General features: G+C 42.1%; 1 protein-coding gene across 9 annotated transcripts in view; it reads right to left on the minus strand.

Annotated features, from left to right (window-relative positions):
* The window catches only part of EPB41L5 (erythrocyte membrane protein band 4.1 like 5), a 125,787-nt gene that overhangs the window by 68,444 nt on the left and 36,229 nt on the right, over positions 1–21,114 (minus strand). For all 9 annotated transcript variants that reach the window (XR_009760543.1, XM_061609182.1, XM_061609178.1 and 6 more), the window contains exons 4-11: positions 19,808–19,850; positions 18,337–18,415; positions 17,562–17,606; positions 16,977–17,029; positions 11,534–11,654; positions 10,560–10,647; positions 4,007–4,095; positions 1,053–1,122 (exon numbers count right to left, since the gene is read on the minus strand). Coding sequence is in view for 8 of the 9 variants with exons in the window: in XM_061609182.1 (XP_061465166.1) it covers positions 1,053–1,122; positions 4,007–4,095; positions 10,560–10,647; positions 11,534–11,654; positions 16,977–17,029; positions 17,562–17,606; positions 18,337–18,415; positions 19,808–19,850 (588 nt within the window). In the remaining variant the exon portion in view is untranslated. The remainder of the gene's footprint in view (positions 1–1,052; positions 1,123–4,006; positions 4,096–10,559; positions 10,648–11,533; positions 11,655–16,976; positions 17,030–17,561; positions 17,607–18,336; positions 18,416–19,807; positions 19,851–21,114) is intronic.

Here is a 21,114-nt window from a genome sequence, read left to right on the forward strand (position 1 = left end):
AAAGGTTAGGGTTAATCTAAAGCTAAAGTGTCTAGCAGATGGGATCAACTGAATCAGTGAGGAATTACACTCAGCTATTCATATTAAACAATTGTCTGTTTACTTGAGCAGTGGAACTTAAACCAGTAGAACTTAAAGAGTGGTTAACTTTGGCTGAATCATACCACATATGTATCTACTTCATCTTCCAGAACTACCCAGTTCAAGGGCAAGTAATGATACTTAAAACTGACCTTTCAGTTTAGCTTCATTTCTTCACAGCTAGTCCACACAGAAAAGAGGGATGGGTAGGTTCAGATGGCCACCCACCACATGCTGGAATGATGTGTGTGGGAGATCACTGGGCCTCCCCTGACACCATTCACATGTATGGAGCTCACTAAAAGGGGCTCTATGCACGTCCCAAAGCATGCACACAGAGCTCCTCCATGGAAGTACGGACATTGTTTCCTACACAGGCTCCCTTCTAATGTACTGTGAATCTATAGAGTTCTCTGAATGCATGGACAGTGCAGGGCATGATCACTGGGCACACTGGCATGGGGCGAGCCTCCTCATACATTCTTTCAACGTGCAGAGGAGTAGTCTTAATTTCCCTAAAGAAAGCAATTCTGCCAAGACTCCAAGATGTTGCACAACTGCATGCAGGCAAGCCACATGATAAAGAGTTGGCATACTATATATTTCTTAGCTACTATAAGACACCAAGAAAGTAGTAGTAATTTCCTGTGACATATTAGGCCAAATCTTTGAGAGCTTCCTAAGCAGATAAGTGCATATACATTGTAAACACATATAGTGTGCAGCATGTCCACACTGGCATCTCAGGCGTTATACAGTTTACACTTTCACTTTACCAGGACACTTTTCTTATTGATTGCCATGGTGTTTTATAAAGCCAAGAAGCCTTTTAAAGGTACGCTCACACCCATCCTCAATTTATTCTGCTTACAATGCTCATGCTTAAGCTAACTCAGAGCAACAGAAACAGCTTCATTTTTTAGCCATTATTTGTTTCAATAGAAGCAAAGTGAACAAAGACTTTCTTCTACCTGTTCATCATCTTCAACCACCACTAGTGTTAATTTATTCTTTCTGAAGTCCAACCTGGTGATCTTTGGCCTGCAAGGGGGAAAAGTTAAAATGGAATAGATGTCTGTACTTTAGTGCAATTTTGGAAATATCTATGTAACACCAAGAACCCCAGATATCATCTTATGCTATAATCCAATGATTCTCAACCTGAGGGCCGTGACCCGCAAGGGGGCCATGAACAGTAAAGAAATGAATTTATTTTTTTTTGAAGTCTTCATTCCCTGAATGCTGTCTGCTCCCCACTACTGCTACAGACTACACCTCCCCCTTGCTCCATATAAGCGTCTTTTCAGCCGTACCAAGGGCAGGCGCCTACCTATAAAATGTGGCAGACACCAAAGGAGGCTGAGGGTGGAGATACCAGGAAGAAGAGAGGATTACTATCGCTGACTCCCATCTTGCTGCTGACAATGCCCTTGCTCAGAATGAGAGGAGAGGGCTTTTCATGAAGCAAAAGAAGCAAGGCTGCAAAGAAAGGCTGCTTTCCCCTTTCCTGGCAGCCAACCAGCCTGCCTTTCTAGGCTCCTGCTTCGCTGCCACCTCCTTTTAAAAATTATTCTTATTTGTGAGGCCTCGCAGATCTCACCTTTGGCCCAGATGTAGCTACGGAGCAGTGAGGATGCTCAGGACTTGCTCACCCCCCCATCTCTGAGGCTAAATGGGTGTGCCAGTGTCCCCCTTTTCTTCCACTACACTCCACCCCTCCAATCTCTCAGACACTGTGGCAGTTGAGGGCTTTCCCCCTCCATGTGCCTGAATGCAGGTGTGCTTGCAGATGCTTGCAGGAGAGGCAGATGTATTTGTATGTGTGCTGATCTATCTTCTGCTCCACTCTCATTCCCAAGTTGCCCATTTTCTACCGGGCCAAGTTCAAGGTTGTAGTTTTGGTGTACAAAGCCCTATAAAGCTCAGGACCAGGATACCTGAAAGACCGTCTTACCCCTTATATACCCAGTCGATCACTGCACTCTGCAGGTGAGGGCCTCCTGCAGATACCATCCTATCAGGAGGTTCGTTCTGCACAATATAGGAAATGAACCTTTAGTGTGGCAGCACCTACCCTGTGGAATTCCCTCCACTTGAATATTAGGCAGGCGCCATCTCTGCTATCTTTTCGGTGCCTTTTGAAGACTTTCCTCTTTCAACAAGCCTTTTAGGTTGAGACCTATCCCAGTCTGCGTCTGTGTTAGAATTGCTTAATAAGTTTTTTAATAACGTTTTTAACACTTTTTTAAAGTTTTTTTTAAAATGTTTTTAACGCTGTTTTGTTTTAATGTATTTTAAGATATGTTTTTATGATGTTTTAAAGTGTTTTTAGCACATTGTTTGCTGGCCTGGGCTCCTGCTGGAAGGGAGGGATATAAATTAAATAATAAATAAATAAAATAAGCGCACGCTAACCAAGTCATCAGTTCTGATGATCATCCCAAGGCCTATAAACACTAACACCCCTCCTCAATCTATCCGCCCTTTTGTCTTCACGATATAGCATCCCCACCATGACCACATTGCTCCTTCTTGATTATTATTATTACTTTTAAAAAGCTCAGCAGGTTGGCTGAGGCTGGGGTCCACATACTGCAGCTGAAATGTATTTAATTGTTACTGCATTTATATCCCACTTTTCCTCCAAGTTGCTCAAGGTGGTCACATAGTCCCCTCCCCCCTTTCCATTTTATCCTTACACAGACCCTGTGAGATAGGTCAGGGTGAGAGAGAGTGTCTGGTCCAAGGTCACCCAGTTGGCTTCATGGGGATGAATCCTGGGTGGGGATTTGAACATGGATCTCAAATAATAATAATAAATAATAATAATAATAATAATTTAATTTATATGCTGCCTATCTGGCTGATACTGTAACCCACTAGTGTTGGGAGACAGGACTGTACATCTTCAGACTCTGGGTGGGGGAGGGCTATACCAATTTGATTAGACCTTTGCATTAAGAAAAGAAAACAACACCTCACTGTCTGCAGGGAGCTTTTAATGGAAAGGGGTGCTTGGAGATGTGATTTTGCCACGTACCGTTTTTTTTCAATTAACAGAGACTAAAATTACAATTAGCATGGGGGGGGGTTCACAAATGTTTTTGAGCTTATAGAGGGGGTCTCGTACTCACAAAGGTTGTGAAACACTGCTATAAATTAACACAATACTTAAAATTACAAGCTTAATTACAGGATGCTTTTAACACAAATATCAATGTTCAATTAGTTTCTTGTAAAGACAAAGGTTAATTGAATTTTCTGATTGTGAATGTTTAAAGATAGTCCTGCTTCTTAGTTCTTTCTGGTGAATGAGAAGTACAGTAGGGCCCCGCTTTACAGCGCTTTGCTTTACAGCATTCCGCTAATATGGTTGTGAATTGTAGAAAGGCCCCGCTTTACAGCGCTTGTTCCATTTTTACAGCGGTTTTTTGCCGCCAGGCACCATTTTGGTCAATGTAAGTCAATGGGATCCGCTTTACAGCGGGGGTCCGGAACGTAACCCGCTGTATGAGCGGGGCCCTACTGTACACAAATACCATATTTAATGTTCTTGGTGGAGCGGGGGACTTGAAGACAAAAAGCTCATCTAACTGAATAAATGCCACATAGCCTCCTGATCATTTTGTACTTCATGTTAATTTTAATGCAGTACGATACCCAGACATATCTGCACTCTCAGGGAAATATCACTCTTTTTTACATATAAACACACAGCTTAACACAGAAGCTAATTTCCTGAAGGCACAAAACAAATGGCTGATATTGCCATTTTCAAGAATTACCCCACTCATTCACAATATACCAAGAGCTCTGCTCTGGCAAATTACAGAGAACACCAATATTGGACAGATTTTGCTTATAAGGCTTACAGGACTAGGCTATAGATCTAAAATAATGTATATTATAAAATTATCCAACTTACCAAAAGAACAATCCAATCTTTGTATCTCCTTCAAACACAAGAACTCCTGTGGGTGTTAGTCCGAGGCTATAATCATTACCGTCTCTTGCCTAGTAGGAATAAAAAAAACCCAGATTAGACTATTTCTACAGATGTGACTTTATAATGGTACAAACTGCCTTAATTTAACTATAATTTCATTTATTGTTAAGATACTGTAGCAATAAAGGGCTTAGTCAACAGATATTAAGAAGTGTGCTACTAAGTATTTGCTTCAATTCCAGTTTTATTAAATAGTTTATCTTTTGATATTATTTTCACTACTTATTAGGATGTTCTTGGCTACTCCGAGGATTCCATGAAGCCATGTTGACAGAATATGAATTTTAAAAACAGACACAGTAACATAAAACATTTTACTTACATTATTCTACACTGAAAGCTTCTTTGTGCTTTTTTGAGTTACTTAATGTTAGGATCAGGTGTGCAACCTAAGCCAAGCAACATTAAGGGAACTATCCAACTTGGCAGGGGCTGGTGGAAGTGGAGCTGCCACATCCTATCTCCATTCAGTAGCTGATGGGAAGGAAGGATTCTGGCTGTGCCGGCACGGCTTGGCATAAGGAAAATAAAGTTATGTTTCTTTCTGCCACCCCTTTCCCCAGCGTATTGGCTGCCAGGACTGAGGGATGCAGGACCAAGATGAATGGGCTCAGGATGCGACGCAAGTCCCCCTCCCCTTGGTTCTGTCCTGACACACCTCCAGAACGCCCCTTTTTGGGGCCTTCTACAGGCTCCACGTGCTGGTCTTGGCTAGGCCCGTTGTGCCTGGGTGGTGGTGGAGTCCCTGGCTGCATCGCAGCTGCATCCAGGGAGAGAACACTTTTGCCGGCGCAGCCCAGTTGTGGCAACACCCCACTATCACCACATCCTGTATCCTCTCAGCCTAACGTATATGCCAGTTGGACTGTGCCCTAAATCTCAGTTTATTTTCAGCACTTCATCTCAAAACCCATCTTTGTTCTGAATACATGTTTAACATAAGGATTAAGAATTTAAGTGCAGTTCACCCCTTGTCTTGAGACCTGCTGGGAGGGGGTGGACAGATGAGAGCAAGGCAGAGGATGAGGACTTGGACTGGGATGAACAACCTGGGAGGGGCCATGTGGCAAAACAGACTTACAGGGCACCCCGGCTCGTCTTCGACAGCTCTGCCCCCACAACTCCGGACACCCCTGTGGGAGCTCATCCTAGCTTGTCAGATGCTTCCTAGCTGGGTGCCCCCCCACTCCCCATGCCCAGGCTGTCAGTTTGCATTCCCCCTCTGTCAGAGGGAGAAGACGAGAAGGTGGCCGAGGCCCCGTCTTGCGTCAGGAGATGAGTGAGGCAGCAAATTCAACAGATTCCGTTAAGACAGAGCCTCCACATACATGCGCACTCTCAGCATTGACAGTTGGCACACGCAAGCGGGACCCCAACCTAGTCTTACTTAAGCTGACTGGAGTGGGGAGTGCGGTTGCTGAGTCAATGTCTTAGAGTTGCGAAGTCACATTTAGCTAGTTCTAGAGAGATGCCGAGTTCTGAGAAAGCATGGATAGATTCATGAAGCGCACTGAATTGAAGCTGTCTCCTACTATAATAAAAGAAAAATTCACAACCGTGTCTGAGTCTGAGTTCTTCAACTTCAGGGAGGACAGTTTGACTCAGCTACCATCTCCTCCACCCGACGACCCCAGGACCAAGATGGAAGCAAGTGGCAGGATAAGGGAGGTCTACCAGAGCACCTATGAGACCGTACTAGCTGGACTCCAGCAACTCTGAGCCGAGACCCAGAGCCTCCAAATAGAGAACCAGACCTTGCGCCAGCAAGTGAACCAGCTTGGTAATTAAGTGGCAATCTTGCAGCAAGGGGCTGCCCCAGCCCCACCAGTGCCTGCTCCTCGAGTCAAGATACCTGGACTGATTGAGAGGTGGGCACCCGTCAGAATGGCCCACCAACAGAACCTGGTCATCATCCTCTTCTCTTCTCCCACCCCCCATCCCCCGGGGCTAAAGGCCTCTTGCATCTAAGAATATGGAATCCAAGCCCAAAATACTATCTGACACGACAGTGGCCAATATGCACATTTGTGAGTTCTTTGGAAGTGTGAGTAACTGATTTAACAGAGTGGTCACTAATTTAAATAGTGATAGACTTTTAATTCCCCCTCCCTTAATTATATCTTAGGTTGTTGCTGTTATATATGTATGACATTTTATAGTTGAACCTGAGATAAGTAGGTAATAACATGTTTTGAGACTTTGTATTTTACTGAGTATTTCTCATTATAATTGCTTTAATTTTTTATATTGTATAGATATTACATTAAGTATTAATATATATTGTTTCTTTCGTTCTGTGTTATAAACCACCCTGGGGCCTCTTGATGGTGGTATATAAATGGAATGGAATAAAATAAATAAATAAATAACTGTGGGCCTACCCCACTAATATAGTGGGAATAAGGAGCAGTTCATCACGTTCATCGCTCAGTGCAAGCTGTACATCCACGTGAGGCTGTCAGACTTTCCAAATGACTCCTTGAATGTGGCCTTTGTTATCAGCCTCCAGGATAGGGAAGCAGCCCAGTGGGCAACACCTCTGTTGCTTCAGAATGACCCTTTGCTAACCCAGTTTGACAACTTCGTGGAGGCCATGGCAGAAATCTTCAGAGACCCTCAGCGAAAGGCTACTGTGGCCCTTTAGTTGGGAACTCTGCAGCAGAGCAAAAACTCTCTCAGAACTTAAACCAACACCTTTTGAATCCTGGCCCAAGAGATAGCCTATAATGAGCCTGCTCTAATGTACTACCATAAGAATCTCAGCAAAAAGATCCTAGATGAATTGGCATGAACCCTGTCACCGGGCACCTTATCAGAATTCATCCAACTGTGTCTGCAGATCGACAGAAGTCTTGATGGTCGTTGCCTAGAATGCAAAGCCTAAGCAACCCGAGACGTGCCACCCATTCCCCTCCATCGCATGCGCTTCGCACCTAGTGTGGGAACCTTGACTCAGTCACGGGTAGAGCCCAGGCAGATGGGGGGGCACGGCCCTGCCTGATGGAAGTGGAGAAAGAGAAGCACCAGAAAGAGGGGCTGTGCCTCTGTTGCGGGAAGGCGTGCCCCTCCAAGTTGGAAAAGTTAGCCCTCTCCCACTGAAGTCTGCCTTACATTTGCCAGTCCGTCTAGACTTCCTATCAGGCCAAGATGTTCAGGTGTTTGCTATGGTTGATTTGGGCACATCCAGCAACTTCATGGATTTGGACTTTGAGCTCGAGAATCCCCTGTCCATGGAAACCATAGATGGGCGGCCCCTGACATCGGGTGTCGTCACTCGGGCCATGACTGGATTGCAAATGGAGCTACCGGGGCACGTTGAAAGACTGTCCTATCTAGCTGCCCTGCCCCAATTCCCAGTGGTATTGAGGATGATCTGGTTGGCACAACATGATCCTATTATCTCCTGGGAAAAAGCAACAGTTACATTCCAATGGGACTATTGTGAGCAGCACTGCCAGCCTACAGAGACAGCCGCCCCAGTGACACTAGTAGGTGTGAACCCTCCTGAGGAGGTCCTCCTACAATAAGAAAGAGGCTGACCAGTTGCCACCCCACCATCCCTATGACGGTGCTACAGACTTGCTCCTGGGGGCCCTCATCCCCTCAGTGTTCATATATTCTTTGTCCGAGCCGGAGTTGGCAGTGTTGAGTGAGTTCCTGGATGCTAACCTGCGGTGGGGGTTTATCCAACCCTCCAAGTCTCCTGCCAGGGCTCTGCTACTGTTCATCAAGAAGAAAAATGGGGAGCTACGCCTCTGTCATGAGTACAGACAGTAAAGGAAGATCACCATCCCCAACAGCTACCCCTCATCCCTCATCAATGAGATGCTGGAGTGACTGCAAATGGCCAAGATCTACACCAAGCTGGATCTGCATGGAGCCTACAACCTTGTCAGGATCAGGGAGGGGGAGGAGTGGAAAACTGCTTTCAAGACTCGGTATGGCCACCTTGAAAACCTGGTCATGCTGTCTGGGCTTTCGAATGCCCCAGCTGTCTTCCAAAATTTCATGAATGACATCTTCCGGGACTACCTGGATCATTTTACGATAGTCTATTTAGATGGCATCCTTATTTACTCCGACTTCCCAGAACAGCATGAGGCACGTGCACAAGCTGTACTACAAAAACTGAGAGAGCATCACCTGTATGCCAAGTTGAAGAAGTGTGGATTCGATTTGTGCCGCCTGGGGAGATCCGAGCCAAAGTTCTTTGACAATATCATGACTCCCCAACCATGGGGCATTTCAGAGTGTTCAAAACACTACAGGCAGTCACAAGTAACTTCTGGCAGCCAAGGATAAAGCATGAGGTCAAGAGACACGTCCAATCCTGCCCTACGTGTATGAGGGCCAAGCACACTCCTGAGCGACCAGCCAGGCTGCTGGAGCTGCTCTCCATACCTGAGGATCCATGGCGAATGGTGACTCTGGATTTTATCAGGGCTGTGGAGTCAGAAACAATTTTGGGTGGAGTCGGAAGAAATGTACCGACTCCGACTTCAAAATAAATTTTGATTGACAAATTTTTTAAAATATAAATTCAAAATGTCAGAGAAGCTTCCCATGAAGTCAGCTGTAGTTGAGCATTTCACCATAACTCAAGATGGAAAACATTTTGTGTGTCAGTGTATGACACAGGACCCAGATGAAGACAAATGCTGTGATGCCAAGATCAGCGCATATGCAGGCAGCGATAAAAATGATCCTATGAGAGCTTCCAATTTAAAAAGACATTTACAGCCCTTTCCAGGGCTGTGGAGTTGGAAGCAATTTTGGGTGGAGTTGGATAGTAGAAAAATAGAGGAGTCGGAGTCGAAGGTTTGGCGTACCGACTCCACAGCCCTGGATTTTATCATGGACCTACCTGCCTGTCAGGGGAAACTACTGTTCTGGTAGTCATGGATGACTTCAGTAAAATGGCTCATTTCATCCCATGCATTGATGCACCAACAGCTAGAGAGACCACACAGTTATTCGTTCAACACATTTTCCTGCTGCACGTGCTCCCAACCAGTCTGGTCTTGGACAGGGGCCCCAGTTCACTGCCGGTTCTGGCGTGCCCTGTTGCAGCTGCTATAGATTGAGTTATGGCTGTCGTTCTCATATCACCCCCCCCCGAAGGATATACAGACAGGGAAAGTGAATGCCACCCTTCAGCAAAATCTCCGTTGTTATGTCAACTACCGGCAGGATAATTGGGTGTCTTTATTGCCCCTGGTTGAGTTTGCTTACAGTAACTCTGTACATCTACCCAGGCAACACACTTTTTTGCCAATTTTGGCTATCACCCTCGTACTTTCCCAACTCTATCCTGGCCGTTCCTGTGGCAGCAGAGTTTGTGCAACAGTTGCAGGCGATGCAACAACTGTTACAAGAGCAATTAGCCAGAAGTAAGGCCGCCTACAAGAGAGTTTCTGACCAACACTGCCAGCCTGGGTCCGAGATACAGGTGGGAGATAAACTATGGCTCTCCACGTTATTTGCCAACAAGAGTCCCTTGCCAAAAGTTAAGAGGCTCAGAGGGTGGGGCCCTTCGAAGCAGAGGCTCAGATCAACCCGGTCGCATTTTGCTTACACTTGGCTGCCTCCATAAAGATCCACCCTGTGTTTCACCATTCATTGCTCATCCCAGAGAAGCCCCCGAATTCCACCCAATACCTCACCACCACCAGTCATGGTCAACGGGCAAGAGGAGTATGAGGTGGAGCAGATCCTCAACTTTCACCGGCACCAAGGGAAACTGCAGTATTTGATCCACTGGCGGGGTTCGGACCGGAGGAAAAATCTTGGGAGGCGTCAGATGTCCATGCGCCAGATTTGGTGAGAGAATTCCATGAAGCTTATTCCAACAAAGCCAAGCCTCTGGGGTGGGGGCAGATTTGGCATGGGGGGGGGGATGATGTTGTGAGCCCTGCCAGAAGGGGTTGAACAGGCGAGAATGAGAAATTCAGAGCCTTCACTTATGCACGCACTCTCAGCATTAACAGCTGGCACACGCAAGCAGGAAGCCCACCCAGACTTACTTAAGCTGACTTTGGGGGGGGGGGGAGAGTGGTTGCTAGGTGAATGTCTTAGACTCGTGAAGTCACGTTTAGCTAGTTCTAGAAACCGAGATGCCGAGTTCTGAGTAAGCATAGATAGATTCATGAAGCACACTGAATTGAAGCTGTCTCCTACTATAATAAAAGAAAAATCCACAACCGTGTCTGAGTTCTTCAACTTTGGGCAGGACACACCTCATCTATAAAATACAGTGGGATAAATTCATTGTGTCTGGAATAGCAGCTGGGTATATAAACAGTAGCTTTAGATCACAGCCATTTGTGCTAGATGTCCAGCATACAGTTAAGTGGAGTAGGCTATTACAAAAAGTAAATCATACCCATTCTTGTACTAGATACACAGACTGCAAGGTTAAACATTTTAACGTTCTGTAAGAACTAAAAATAACACTCCTGAAAGCACCACTTACCTTGACTATATGCATGTCTACTCCATACATTTCCAGCCATTTTGCTTTGTTCAAATAATTTGTTTCTGCCTGAGCTGGTGTTTGCCCTCTGGAATAATTTATATTACACAAAAATCACAGAAAGTTAAAAATAACATGTCTTGATTAAAAGTGAGGTTACAGAAATAACAAAAGGGTAATATCAAAAGTTTGTAGAGGAATCCCAGATAGTGCTGGTCTCCACCCAGTTTTAATAATTAGCAACTGCCAAATTATCATATTTTGTTTTGAAACACATAAAGATTGAGAAAATACTGCAGTACAAAATTAAGTTGTGGAATCTCATAGAATTGTATTGATAAAATCAAGAGGAGTTGTGGCTGTAGACTGCATAGAATATACACCCCATCATCTAGATAATACCACTTTGTCTTAGATACATTTTGTGGCTTGCTGGAGTTGCTCAGAAAATGAAGGCAATCTACACATACAGTAGGGCCCCGCTTCCCGGTGCTTCTCTTCCCGGCATTCCGCTAATGCGGCGGCTTTGATTCTCCATTTTTAAAGCCGATTTTGCCCTTTTGCGGCATTTTCACGTGATGCACCCCATTATATTCAATGGGGTTCCACTTTACGGCAATTTCCACTTTACGGCGGGGGTCCAGAACGGAACCTGCCGTATAAGCGGGGCCCACCTGTATTCAGCATACTGACCCAATAAGTGATATTGTCACATGAACCTCCCCAGAGGATATTATATTCTCCTGTGCAATTGTTTTAATTGCAGGCTGAAACCTACTTACTGTGTTTCCTATGAGTGTGATCAACTACAGGACACAGATTTTGGACTATGTTCTTGTTTGCCCCAACAGAAATAAAACAGCAACACTCAGGAAGGTGCTAATAGGGATGTGAAATCCCAGCAAAAGAAAGTAATGCATACAGTGATAATCTACTGAAGGGAAGTGGAAAGTTACCATTGGGGATTTTTTTACCTGTATTCCTTCCACTTCTCAAAAATGGCTAGTTCCATCTCTTCAGTTTGATTGGGCACAAATCTGAACTCCGAAACTATTTCAGGGAAGTGTTCAGCTGGGTCATAGTCACCAAGTTCAGCTGGAAAGAGAGGAATATTTCAAGCAAGTTCTACTAAAAGCAAATTTGCTACTGGCAGAATCAAAATGCCTAAAATGACACATATTTCCCTCTCCAAATGTTCTTGATTCTTCCATTATTTTATTGTCTTTCATTTTTTCAGACGGCTATTGGCATTGACAAATAAATGTGTGTTACCGTAAGCAGTGGATGAAGCAGAGAATGAAGGTATTTTTATTACATTACTAGAGATCTTCCAATAAAGAGAGACTTTTTGGAAAGCAGATTATGTGGGAAGATATTGACATACTGAACATTTATTCAAAGATTATGACAACTCCATTGAAATCTTTCAAAAAGTTTTAATCCATTAAGAATTTTTAACGCACACACACCACTTTTTTGACTGAAAATACCACATAAACAAGGAATATAAAAATATTTAATAAAAATTTTGAATGTGTAAAAAATGGAATCAGTCTTGAAAATTAGCCTCCAAAAGTTATTAGCCTACAATTTTTTTACTGGCCTTCTTTTTACTTATTAGAGGGCTGGCAAAAGATGGAGTATAAGTAATATGAGTAAAAAGCAGGCTAGATTTAAAAAGGCAGGTTAAAAAACCAATTGTGCTGGTGGAGGAGATAATGAATACTCTCTCCTTGCCTCCTCATCCAAGCAACTTAGCTTTAATGCTGGACATACTTAAGACAGCTTTTCCTGCTGCTCATCTAGAACACAAACTTGGCAGAAGTACGGATCACTCCCTTTCTCCCCCGCCAGGCGTATTTCTCTGGTAGCCAAGAACGTCCTGTAGGTGTAGCATAGAAACTCATAAGAACATAAGAAGAGCTTGCTGGATCAGGCCAGTAGCCCATCTAGTTTAGCATTCTGCTCTTACAGTGGCCAACCAGATACTCATGGGAAGCAAGTGCTGAATGAAACAGTACTCTCCCCTCCTGAGGTTTCTAGTGATTGGCATTCAGAAGCATACTGCTTCTGACAGTAGAGATAGAACATAGCCATCAGAGTTAGTAGCCATTGATAGCTTTATCTTCCCTGAATTTGTTTAAGCCTGTTTTAAAACCATCCAAGTTGGAAGCCCTCACTGCCTCTTGTGGGAGCAAACTCCATAGTACAACTTATGCACTGTGTGAAGAAGTACATTCTCTTCTCTGCCCTGAATCTTCTAATATTCAGTTTCACTGGATGACCCCAAGTTCTAGTTTTATAACAGAGGGAGAAAAAAACTTTTCTCTATCCACTTTTTCCATACCATGTATAATTTTATTCACTAACAGGCAAAAAAACTTGTGGTTTAAGAATGTATCTATAGCTAACAGATATTTCTATCAAACTTTAAAAAGCAGGGAAATTGGACAGCTATAGTGAATGCACCAGGGGAGCAGGAGACCAGACCTCCTCTCTGAGATATTGTACCGCCCTACAAATTTGTAAAAATACAAACACAATTTGGATTGGTCTTTCACTGTCCAATCCACTTCCTGTATAGCTTGGAAGAATTTGGTAACACATACCTCTGAGCATATTTTGAGTGTGGCATCCATGGCAAATAGTTCAGAAGTGACCACCGCTGCCACTGCTGCTGCTGCTGCTGCTACTACTACTACTACTACTACACTGCCTTCCACACGAATGTACCCAAAATAGACAACCATGACATATACAAAGCAACAATAGGAAGCGGCTAACATCCAAACGAAGAATTAAAAAAAAAGGGGGGGGGGCAAAAACCAAGATGCTAGAAAAGTAGGAATTTATTGTGTGTTTAAACCCAATGCGTTTCAGCCTGTTGATTTTCAGGCCTTCATCAGGGGAATGCAGGCTAGCGAGAAGTTCAAATGAGGAGACCGCTTACAACAGCATAAACGCCTCCAAGGCATTTGAACTTCTCACTAGCCTGCATTCCCGATGAAGGCCTGAAAATCAACAGGCTGAAACACACAACTGCTCCGTGTGACTGCGGAGTTACAACATTTAAATGGTGAGCTCACAATATACAGTGTTTCTCTTCAAGTGTCTTTGGCCTGTAGTGCTTTGGCCTCTCTGAATTGCTATCTGTGACCTTGCAATCAAAATGCCTAGTTGTATCTTCCCCCATTTAAATTTTCCTATTTTTTCCACCATCATCTTCATCCCTGGGGGGAGATATTTCCAAACTAGACCCTCCTCAGCTCCTATCTGCTTTCCACCTGCAATCAATTTAAAAGCTGCTCTGCCACCTTTTTGATTTTAAGTACCAACAGTCTGGTTTCATCCAGGTTCAAGTGGAACCCATCCGTTTTGTACAGGCCCAGCTTGTCCCAAAATGTTCCCCAGGTTCTAACAAATCGAAACCCCTCCTCCCAATATAATAATCTAATCCACTCACTGAGACGCCAAAGCTGCACCTGTATAGCTGGCCATGCAAATGGAACTGGCAGCATTTCAGAGAAAGCTACCTTGGAGTAGGCTGGCAGTGGAGGAAACAGCAATCTTTCCCTCTGGCAATAGCCCTTTTGGCTCCATTGCTGGACAGGCAGGCAAGAGCTTTGCCAGTATGTTCCTACCCTCCTCCAGCAAACCACTCACAGCCTGAATGCAATGCTATGTTGCCCATGGCAGCCAGGCAAGTGGTTAAATAACAAAGGCTGTTGTCAACAGAGAAAAGGGGTAAAACAGTAAACTTCACAAGACTGCTTAAACCCTCATCATGCAATGTCTGCAAAAATCAAGTGGTAATCTGCATGTGTAAATGAGCTATCACACGTTAGCCACCACAGAAAAAGCTTTCATTTAACTTCGTACAGGCATACCCCGCTTAACGTTGCTTCACTTAACGTTGCCTCGCTATAACGTACATGCTCCATACGTCCCCATACCTCACTTAACGTTCGTGCGCTTCGCAATAACGTACATTTTATTGGCATGACGCCACTGCCATCTAGTGGTGATTGTGTGCAGTACAAGTGAAGACAATTGCTTCACTTAAAGTAGATTTTCACTTAAAGTATACTCTCCAGTCCCATTGCGAACATTAAATCAGGGTATGCCTGTACTAGGGTGATACCACCACTTTTTGGGAACATTTCTGGTGATGCTGAGAAACATGTTCTGTCCCCAGATAATATTTTGACAGTTCATGCAAAATTATCCATCTTTCCATTTATATTGCTCTTTTTCTTGCCCTCTCTTAGTAACCCTCAGCCAAATCAGATTCACTACATAGGGAAAAAATATCATCCCATTAACGACATGAATTTCCAACTGGATGAGATCTTAAATCAAGGAAAAAAGAAGCAGTAAGCGGAGGGAGGGAAATACGACACCAAATCAGTAGCAGATAAAGGAAACAATGGTACTGAACAGGATAAAAAAGGTGACTTTTCACAAGACATTTTTCAAGCAATTATTTTTCTACCACCATGTCAAATTGCTGATTTCAGCCTAAAAATCAAAATAGAGAGTTGTATTTAACATAGCACTAAGCAAATTGTTCCAATGCAAGGATGTCTCCTGGTGCAATGGAACATTCTCCCCGTCTCCTCCCCCCATATAGCCCCTATATTTGTTCTGAGTTTCCCCCCAACCCTCCAGAGCAAATTTGGAGATGACACAGGGTGCACCGAGGAGGAGGGAGGAAACCCTGCTGCACTAGTGCTAATCCTTGTGCTAGCTAAATGCTTTAGTTGAATACCACCCAGAATATTTGGCACAGTTATCTCAAATCCCCTCAAGTGAATTGATTTGCAGTAAAATAATATTCATCTGCAAGTCACCAACTGATGTTCATATATTGTGATCAACCCATAAAGTGAGAGTACGTAATGAACTATTACTTTGATTTATTTATTTTTTTACAGATCTTGATTTGAGATGACCAATTTCCCTCGATGAAGAATTACACACACTGGCAAAAATTAAAATGTGAGCGTACTTGTTTATTGTCTATAACGGAACTGTGCACAGAAAAAAAGCTGATGTTATTTAACTGCTTTCATTCCTCTGTTTTATTAAAGGTACCCATACTTGCAAATACTAGCCGAGGTAACTTTTTTTACCATCAAAAATATTAAACTTTTAAACTATTTTCTCAAAATGTAAGAAGCGGAAGCAATTAAGGGGCAAAAGAAGCAAAAACACACTGAGTAACATAACAAAATTTATTACATTGTGTGCTATGTAAACATTTTAATAATTTCTTGGACCTTGAACACAACTGCGTTTATTAAATAAATATTTTAAATAGCTTTTTCATGAGACTTTCAATTTTTTGCACCAAGGCTTGGGGCATGGCCATAGATGCTCTTTCCTACAAGAAATACAGAGAACTTAATAAAACTGCATCTGATACTTGACTAACAGACTCTGAACACAGCTTAGAACTTATCAGTATCCAATTCCATGCCTGTCATCTACACTCAGATCTATCTCAACTATAGGCAATTCCTGTAGCTCTGCAGTAACAATCCATGCACACTTGGAAGTTTCACTGAAAGAATGCAGCTGAACTTACTTCTGCATAAATATTTTTTAGTCTTAAAATAGGCACAGGCTATGCAACAAGCCACTGTAATTTATGTACTCTGAAAATTTAAATTAGAGTGTTGTTGAAATAAAGACATGACAACTCAGATTTAAAGGTTATTTAAGGAGGACACCTTGTGCTAAACCCTGCACAAATTATTATTTTTATATTTGAAAAATTCAAGACAATCATGCAAGGTGAATCAAGAAAATTCTTAATATCTATTGCAAACAATCCCTAAGAAGCAGCTCAACGATGACAGCTCTTTCAGGAAGTACAAATGGAAAGAGACAAAAGAGCTGCCATTCTCCGGTGCAGGATTCTGAATTTGATTTGCCTAATCAATCAGTAAGATTCAATATGGGGTTCACAATATTTTTTGCAGGAACCACAGCCCTGAGACATTTATAAGAAATAGTTCTTTCACTGAAGAAAGTTCACTCTTCTCACTCCTCCCCCCTTTTCTCCTACATAAGGACATAAGGTAGTCCACGCCCCAGGATTCCACTCATACTTCCTCATCATGCTGGACTGTTGAGTAGCAAAAAAAACCCTGAGATCATGGTGATAAGTCACACATGACTGAGTGCTATCAGCTACCTCTGGCTAGGTTGAACATGTAATAGATCCTTAAAGTGCAAAAGCAATAGCAACCAGAAGTAGATTAGGTACTGTAGTTTATTTGAAACAGTGGTAATTATTATGACTAATAGTCTACATGATGCATCCTATCTGTATAGGAAACTTGTTCTATTTGAATCATTCCTGTATCTCAAGCAGTACACCCACACAAAGTCAGTTCCCTTCAGGCAACTCACCTTGTAACATATAAGCTGACAACTGCACAGCTATTTCAAACAGACATTCCAACCTGCAATGAGAAAAATGTATGTAGAGCAAATTTTAACTGTAGTATTAGGAAATAATTATGGGTCAATGATCTGGAAGAGGTGGAAGTAATGATGAGTTTCAGTGAACATGCCAGACTACTCAGAAATATACTTAAAGCACATATTCCAGTAAGCATTTAATTTTCAGAAATGTATCGTTTGCCATATGCTTAGAAAGCTATGCTTAAAAGGGCAAATCAACTTGTCTATGTCAGTTCAAGTTCCAGAAATAAATGGATTAGTGGATCATTAATAAATTGCTCAATTATACCACACCAAATACACTCTAAAGTCACTGTTTTAGTTATGCACCCACACACAGTGATACATCCCCATTCTCTACAGATTCCCCCTCTATTGTACAGCCCTGTGGAATCCATTGATGTTCACTGCTACAAAAATAATTTTAGAATCTTGGAGGTACACAAGTTCCATATTTGTAACCTGAATTTCCTAGACATAATTCATATAAGCAAGCCGCTGTCATTTAGTGTAATTGTCAACAGTACTTACTTGCCACTCAAAATGTCCTGTTTTAGCTGAAGAACAAACAAATACCTATTTCAGGAGGAAAGAGCAAGAACAAGCCATCAGTTTGTGAACACTTCCAGCAGTGAAGAAGTGACATCATTACAAATATAAGCAGGTCGATGCCAGACTGATCGAGAATTATGAAATAACGCACTGTGGTCTTCCAGTTAGTTCATGGAAACAAAGAGCATAACAAGAAAACGAAATTCTAACTAAGGAATACCCATTTTGTCATTTCAAGTTTTTTCGTGATTTCCCAGTATGCAGTATTGAAAAGAGGGGCAGAGACAAGGATGGATTTTCAAACATGTTTGAAAACTTTACTATCAGATGTTCTATGCTTCCTCAAAGCTATGTTTCATTAATGTTCTAATAAAGAGTATGAGGACCAAATATAGTGCAAAGGCCAGAGTAGAAGGACTGGCTACAAGGATTACTCACTGCAGAAAGAAAAAAGCCCACACCAAAGAACCACCAGTTCCCTGAAGGGACAGGAACTGCAATGGAACACCTTGAGGCAGTGACAATTTGTGTAAGATTTTGTGCCCACCCCTTCGTTTTATCTTTGCCCTTAAGGGACATTAACAATAATGAAATACAACCATGAGGATTGGAATTTTGATTCATTTTTTTAAAGAATAAAAGGCACCCGCAACACTCAGATTAATATGCCAAATATAGCACAAAAAGCAAAGGTTCTGTAAACCTTTATACTGATTTTCTAGATCTCCTGTTTGTATCAGTGTGTACAATGTACCTTGTGAGCTCTTCACGTAGATTGTTTGGTTCAGAAGAGTAAAACTTTACACGAAGATGCAGACAGTATGGTGGACCAACTACAAAAGGGAATATATTTAGGTTATTGACAACAAGGATGATATTCTGCAAAGGTATTCACTACCCAGACTTCAAGAGGGGAAATCCCTTTTATGGTACTGAGTACAATATAAAATCTACCTGCAAAGAAGAGAGCTAAAACAAAAGTAGTTTTATATATCAAAAGTCAACCCAGTCACATCACATTAAATTGATTTATCCTGCCAATAAGAACAGACATATCTAGGTTAATTCCAATATTACAAAGCTCCGTTGCATGGACTGAGAAATCCATAGATCTCAGTTGTGTACCCAACCAATCAAATCCTTAGAAACTTTCCCAAGCACTGACAAGAGTTTTGGGGAGTACTTGCTATGGGCAGCTTATGTCAGCACACATTCTACAGGATTCTGAGTCAAACCTGGGGGCATTACATTTTCTCTAAGTGCAGCATTTTGTGGAGTTAGTCCAGTCAGAGGACAGATTAATGAGTCTTTGAAATTATACAGGTCCAAGCAGATTTGTATGACAGAGTGCTAGGCTCGTTCTCGTGAAGCGCAAATGAAACAAATATACCTTGCTGGGGCAGAAAACCTTCTCTTGATACTAACGTCCTTATCATCTTTAGGTCTTCTTTCTTTGACAACTTTGTCCCTCAAATCTTCAGAACAGCCCAGTTTAACATTTTGCTAGTCTATCACAACCTGGGTTGTCTGACGCTTATTTCATTAACTCTAGGGACAGTGGAAGCCAGCTTTTGGCAGCAAAGAATAAATAACTCTGAAGCAGTCTGCACTCACTGTGTCTCACACTGCCCACAGACCTTTCCTAGAAAGATAGATAACCACAAGATTCTATTGTGGTAGACTCCACACTTATTACCTCCCAATGAGAGAAATCGTAAACCAGGAAGATTGTTATTTTTGCACCATCCACTGATTCAGCACACCTGTGATACCAGATTTTCAAAGTTTCTGTCCCCTTTCGAATTACTAGAAGAGTTCTTTTTTAAAAAAGCAAGATATACAAGTCACAGAAGAAAAATACATACACCACAATACGCCAGTGCAGCAAATGCTACTAATACACAGCCCACCAAATCCATGTTTTTTAGTAAAACAGTCACGGCAGAGAGAGGACATGGCAAATAGAATGTGCTGCAAAATCTTTAAACAACTGGGGCTCCAAACTTTTTTTTTTTTTGCTCTGTAATGAATCAGCTTTCAATATGTCATGTTTAAGGAAATAATGTAATATGAGTCAAAGAGAGTTACAATGCAAAGTTTCTGGCACTATAATGTTGTTCTTTGAATACTGTTTCATACTGCCAAGGTATACTTTTGATAAACATATTCATCACAGATACCAAATTAATTTAAAAAAAAAAACCCAAGAAACTAAATCCACTTACTTTTAACTTGTTTTTTAATACTCTTTGTGTTGTCCAACCAGTGCTGAAAGAAATATAAGTCGATTAAGAACTATATGGTTTCAATACAAGAAAAATCTTTTTATGAAAGATGGAAAACCAAAAGGAATAGTAAGAAATAAAGAACTGTCATAGAATAGAAACAGCAAAAATAGTTCTTCATAGCTTAAAAACATCCACAGTATAAAGCATTTTCAGATCAACGTACACAGAAAAGTGTGCTTGTGTACAGAAGATCACACAACTAGAGTAGTAAGTTAAATGGATGTAACAGCTCACTAGAATAAGCTTTCAAAGACAAGTTATTAATTTCTTTAGCACTGAAATCATCATCTGCATTTTTGCAGCATATTCGAATTTCTCTTTGTTAGCCAGAGGCTAGAAAGTTGCTGGGATTGTCACAGTTCTAACATATGATCCAACAGGTTTAAAGTTGGCCACCCTTTCCAAGCAATATAAAAAAGAGAAAACTTCCCACCTAAGAAACAATAAGGCACACCAATACTACTTTTCACTTCATATACATCCCTTCTATTCAAGCACACAAACTTTCTCACAGTTATGCCTAAAAACTAGTACTGTGGAATGCTTTGTCTATTTCAAGTGCTGACATAAGCATTAGCATCAACTGTATAAACAAGTTCCTCTAGGAGAGAGTAGCAACTGGGATAAGGCAAGCAGTACAAGATAAAAACTTGCAGTTCACGTTAACTTGAGAATATAAGGCTCTAGCAACTAAGTTCATGAACTATGTTTTTGGAGGAGAAAAGAAAAAGACTGATCCCCAAACACTAGTATGCTGTGAAATCTGTCAACTATTTTCTGTAGGTCACTTGGCTGGTGGTGATATCCTTTTACATAATATATAAGGGCATTCAAAGTATGGTATTGCAGAGTTAACACCTATGGCCTCAGACGTCCCTCTAAACACCACTGCTATTGTTCCGAAGGCACGACATGGTTTCCGATCCCATATTGTAGTCAAAAGTATGCTGAGAGAGATCTCATAAGTAGGACAGTTGTCAGATCTGATGTTAGTGCAAACTGACACTACCCACTCCCACAGGCTGAGTCTAACTCAAAGTGGCATATGCAGTACTGCGATACATATGGGCTCACCTCTAAATACAGACTATTAATAATAGCAGCCAGAGCAACTCTAATCCCATTTTCAGCAGACATTCCTATATTACCCGATCAGATTACTAAGCCTATGGGGAACTTGAAAAACTTATCTAAACCAATATAGACCACAACTGTTCCTAGACTATACCAATTCAGACTATAGT

Source organism: Rhineura floridana, chromosome 2 (genome assembly GCF_030035675.1).
Source record: "Rhineura floridana isolate rRhiFlo1 chromosome 2, rRhiFlo1.hap2, whole genome shotgun sequence".
Lineage (NCBI taxonomy): Eukaryota > Metazoa > Chordata > Lepidosauria > Squamata > Rhineuridae > Rhineura > Rhineura floridana.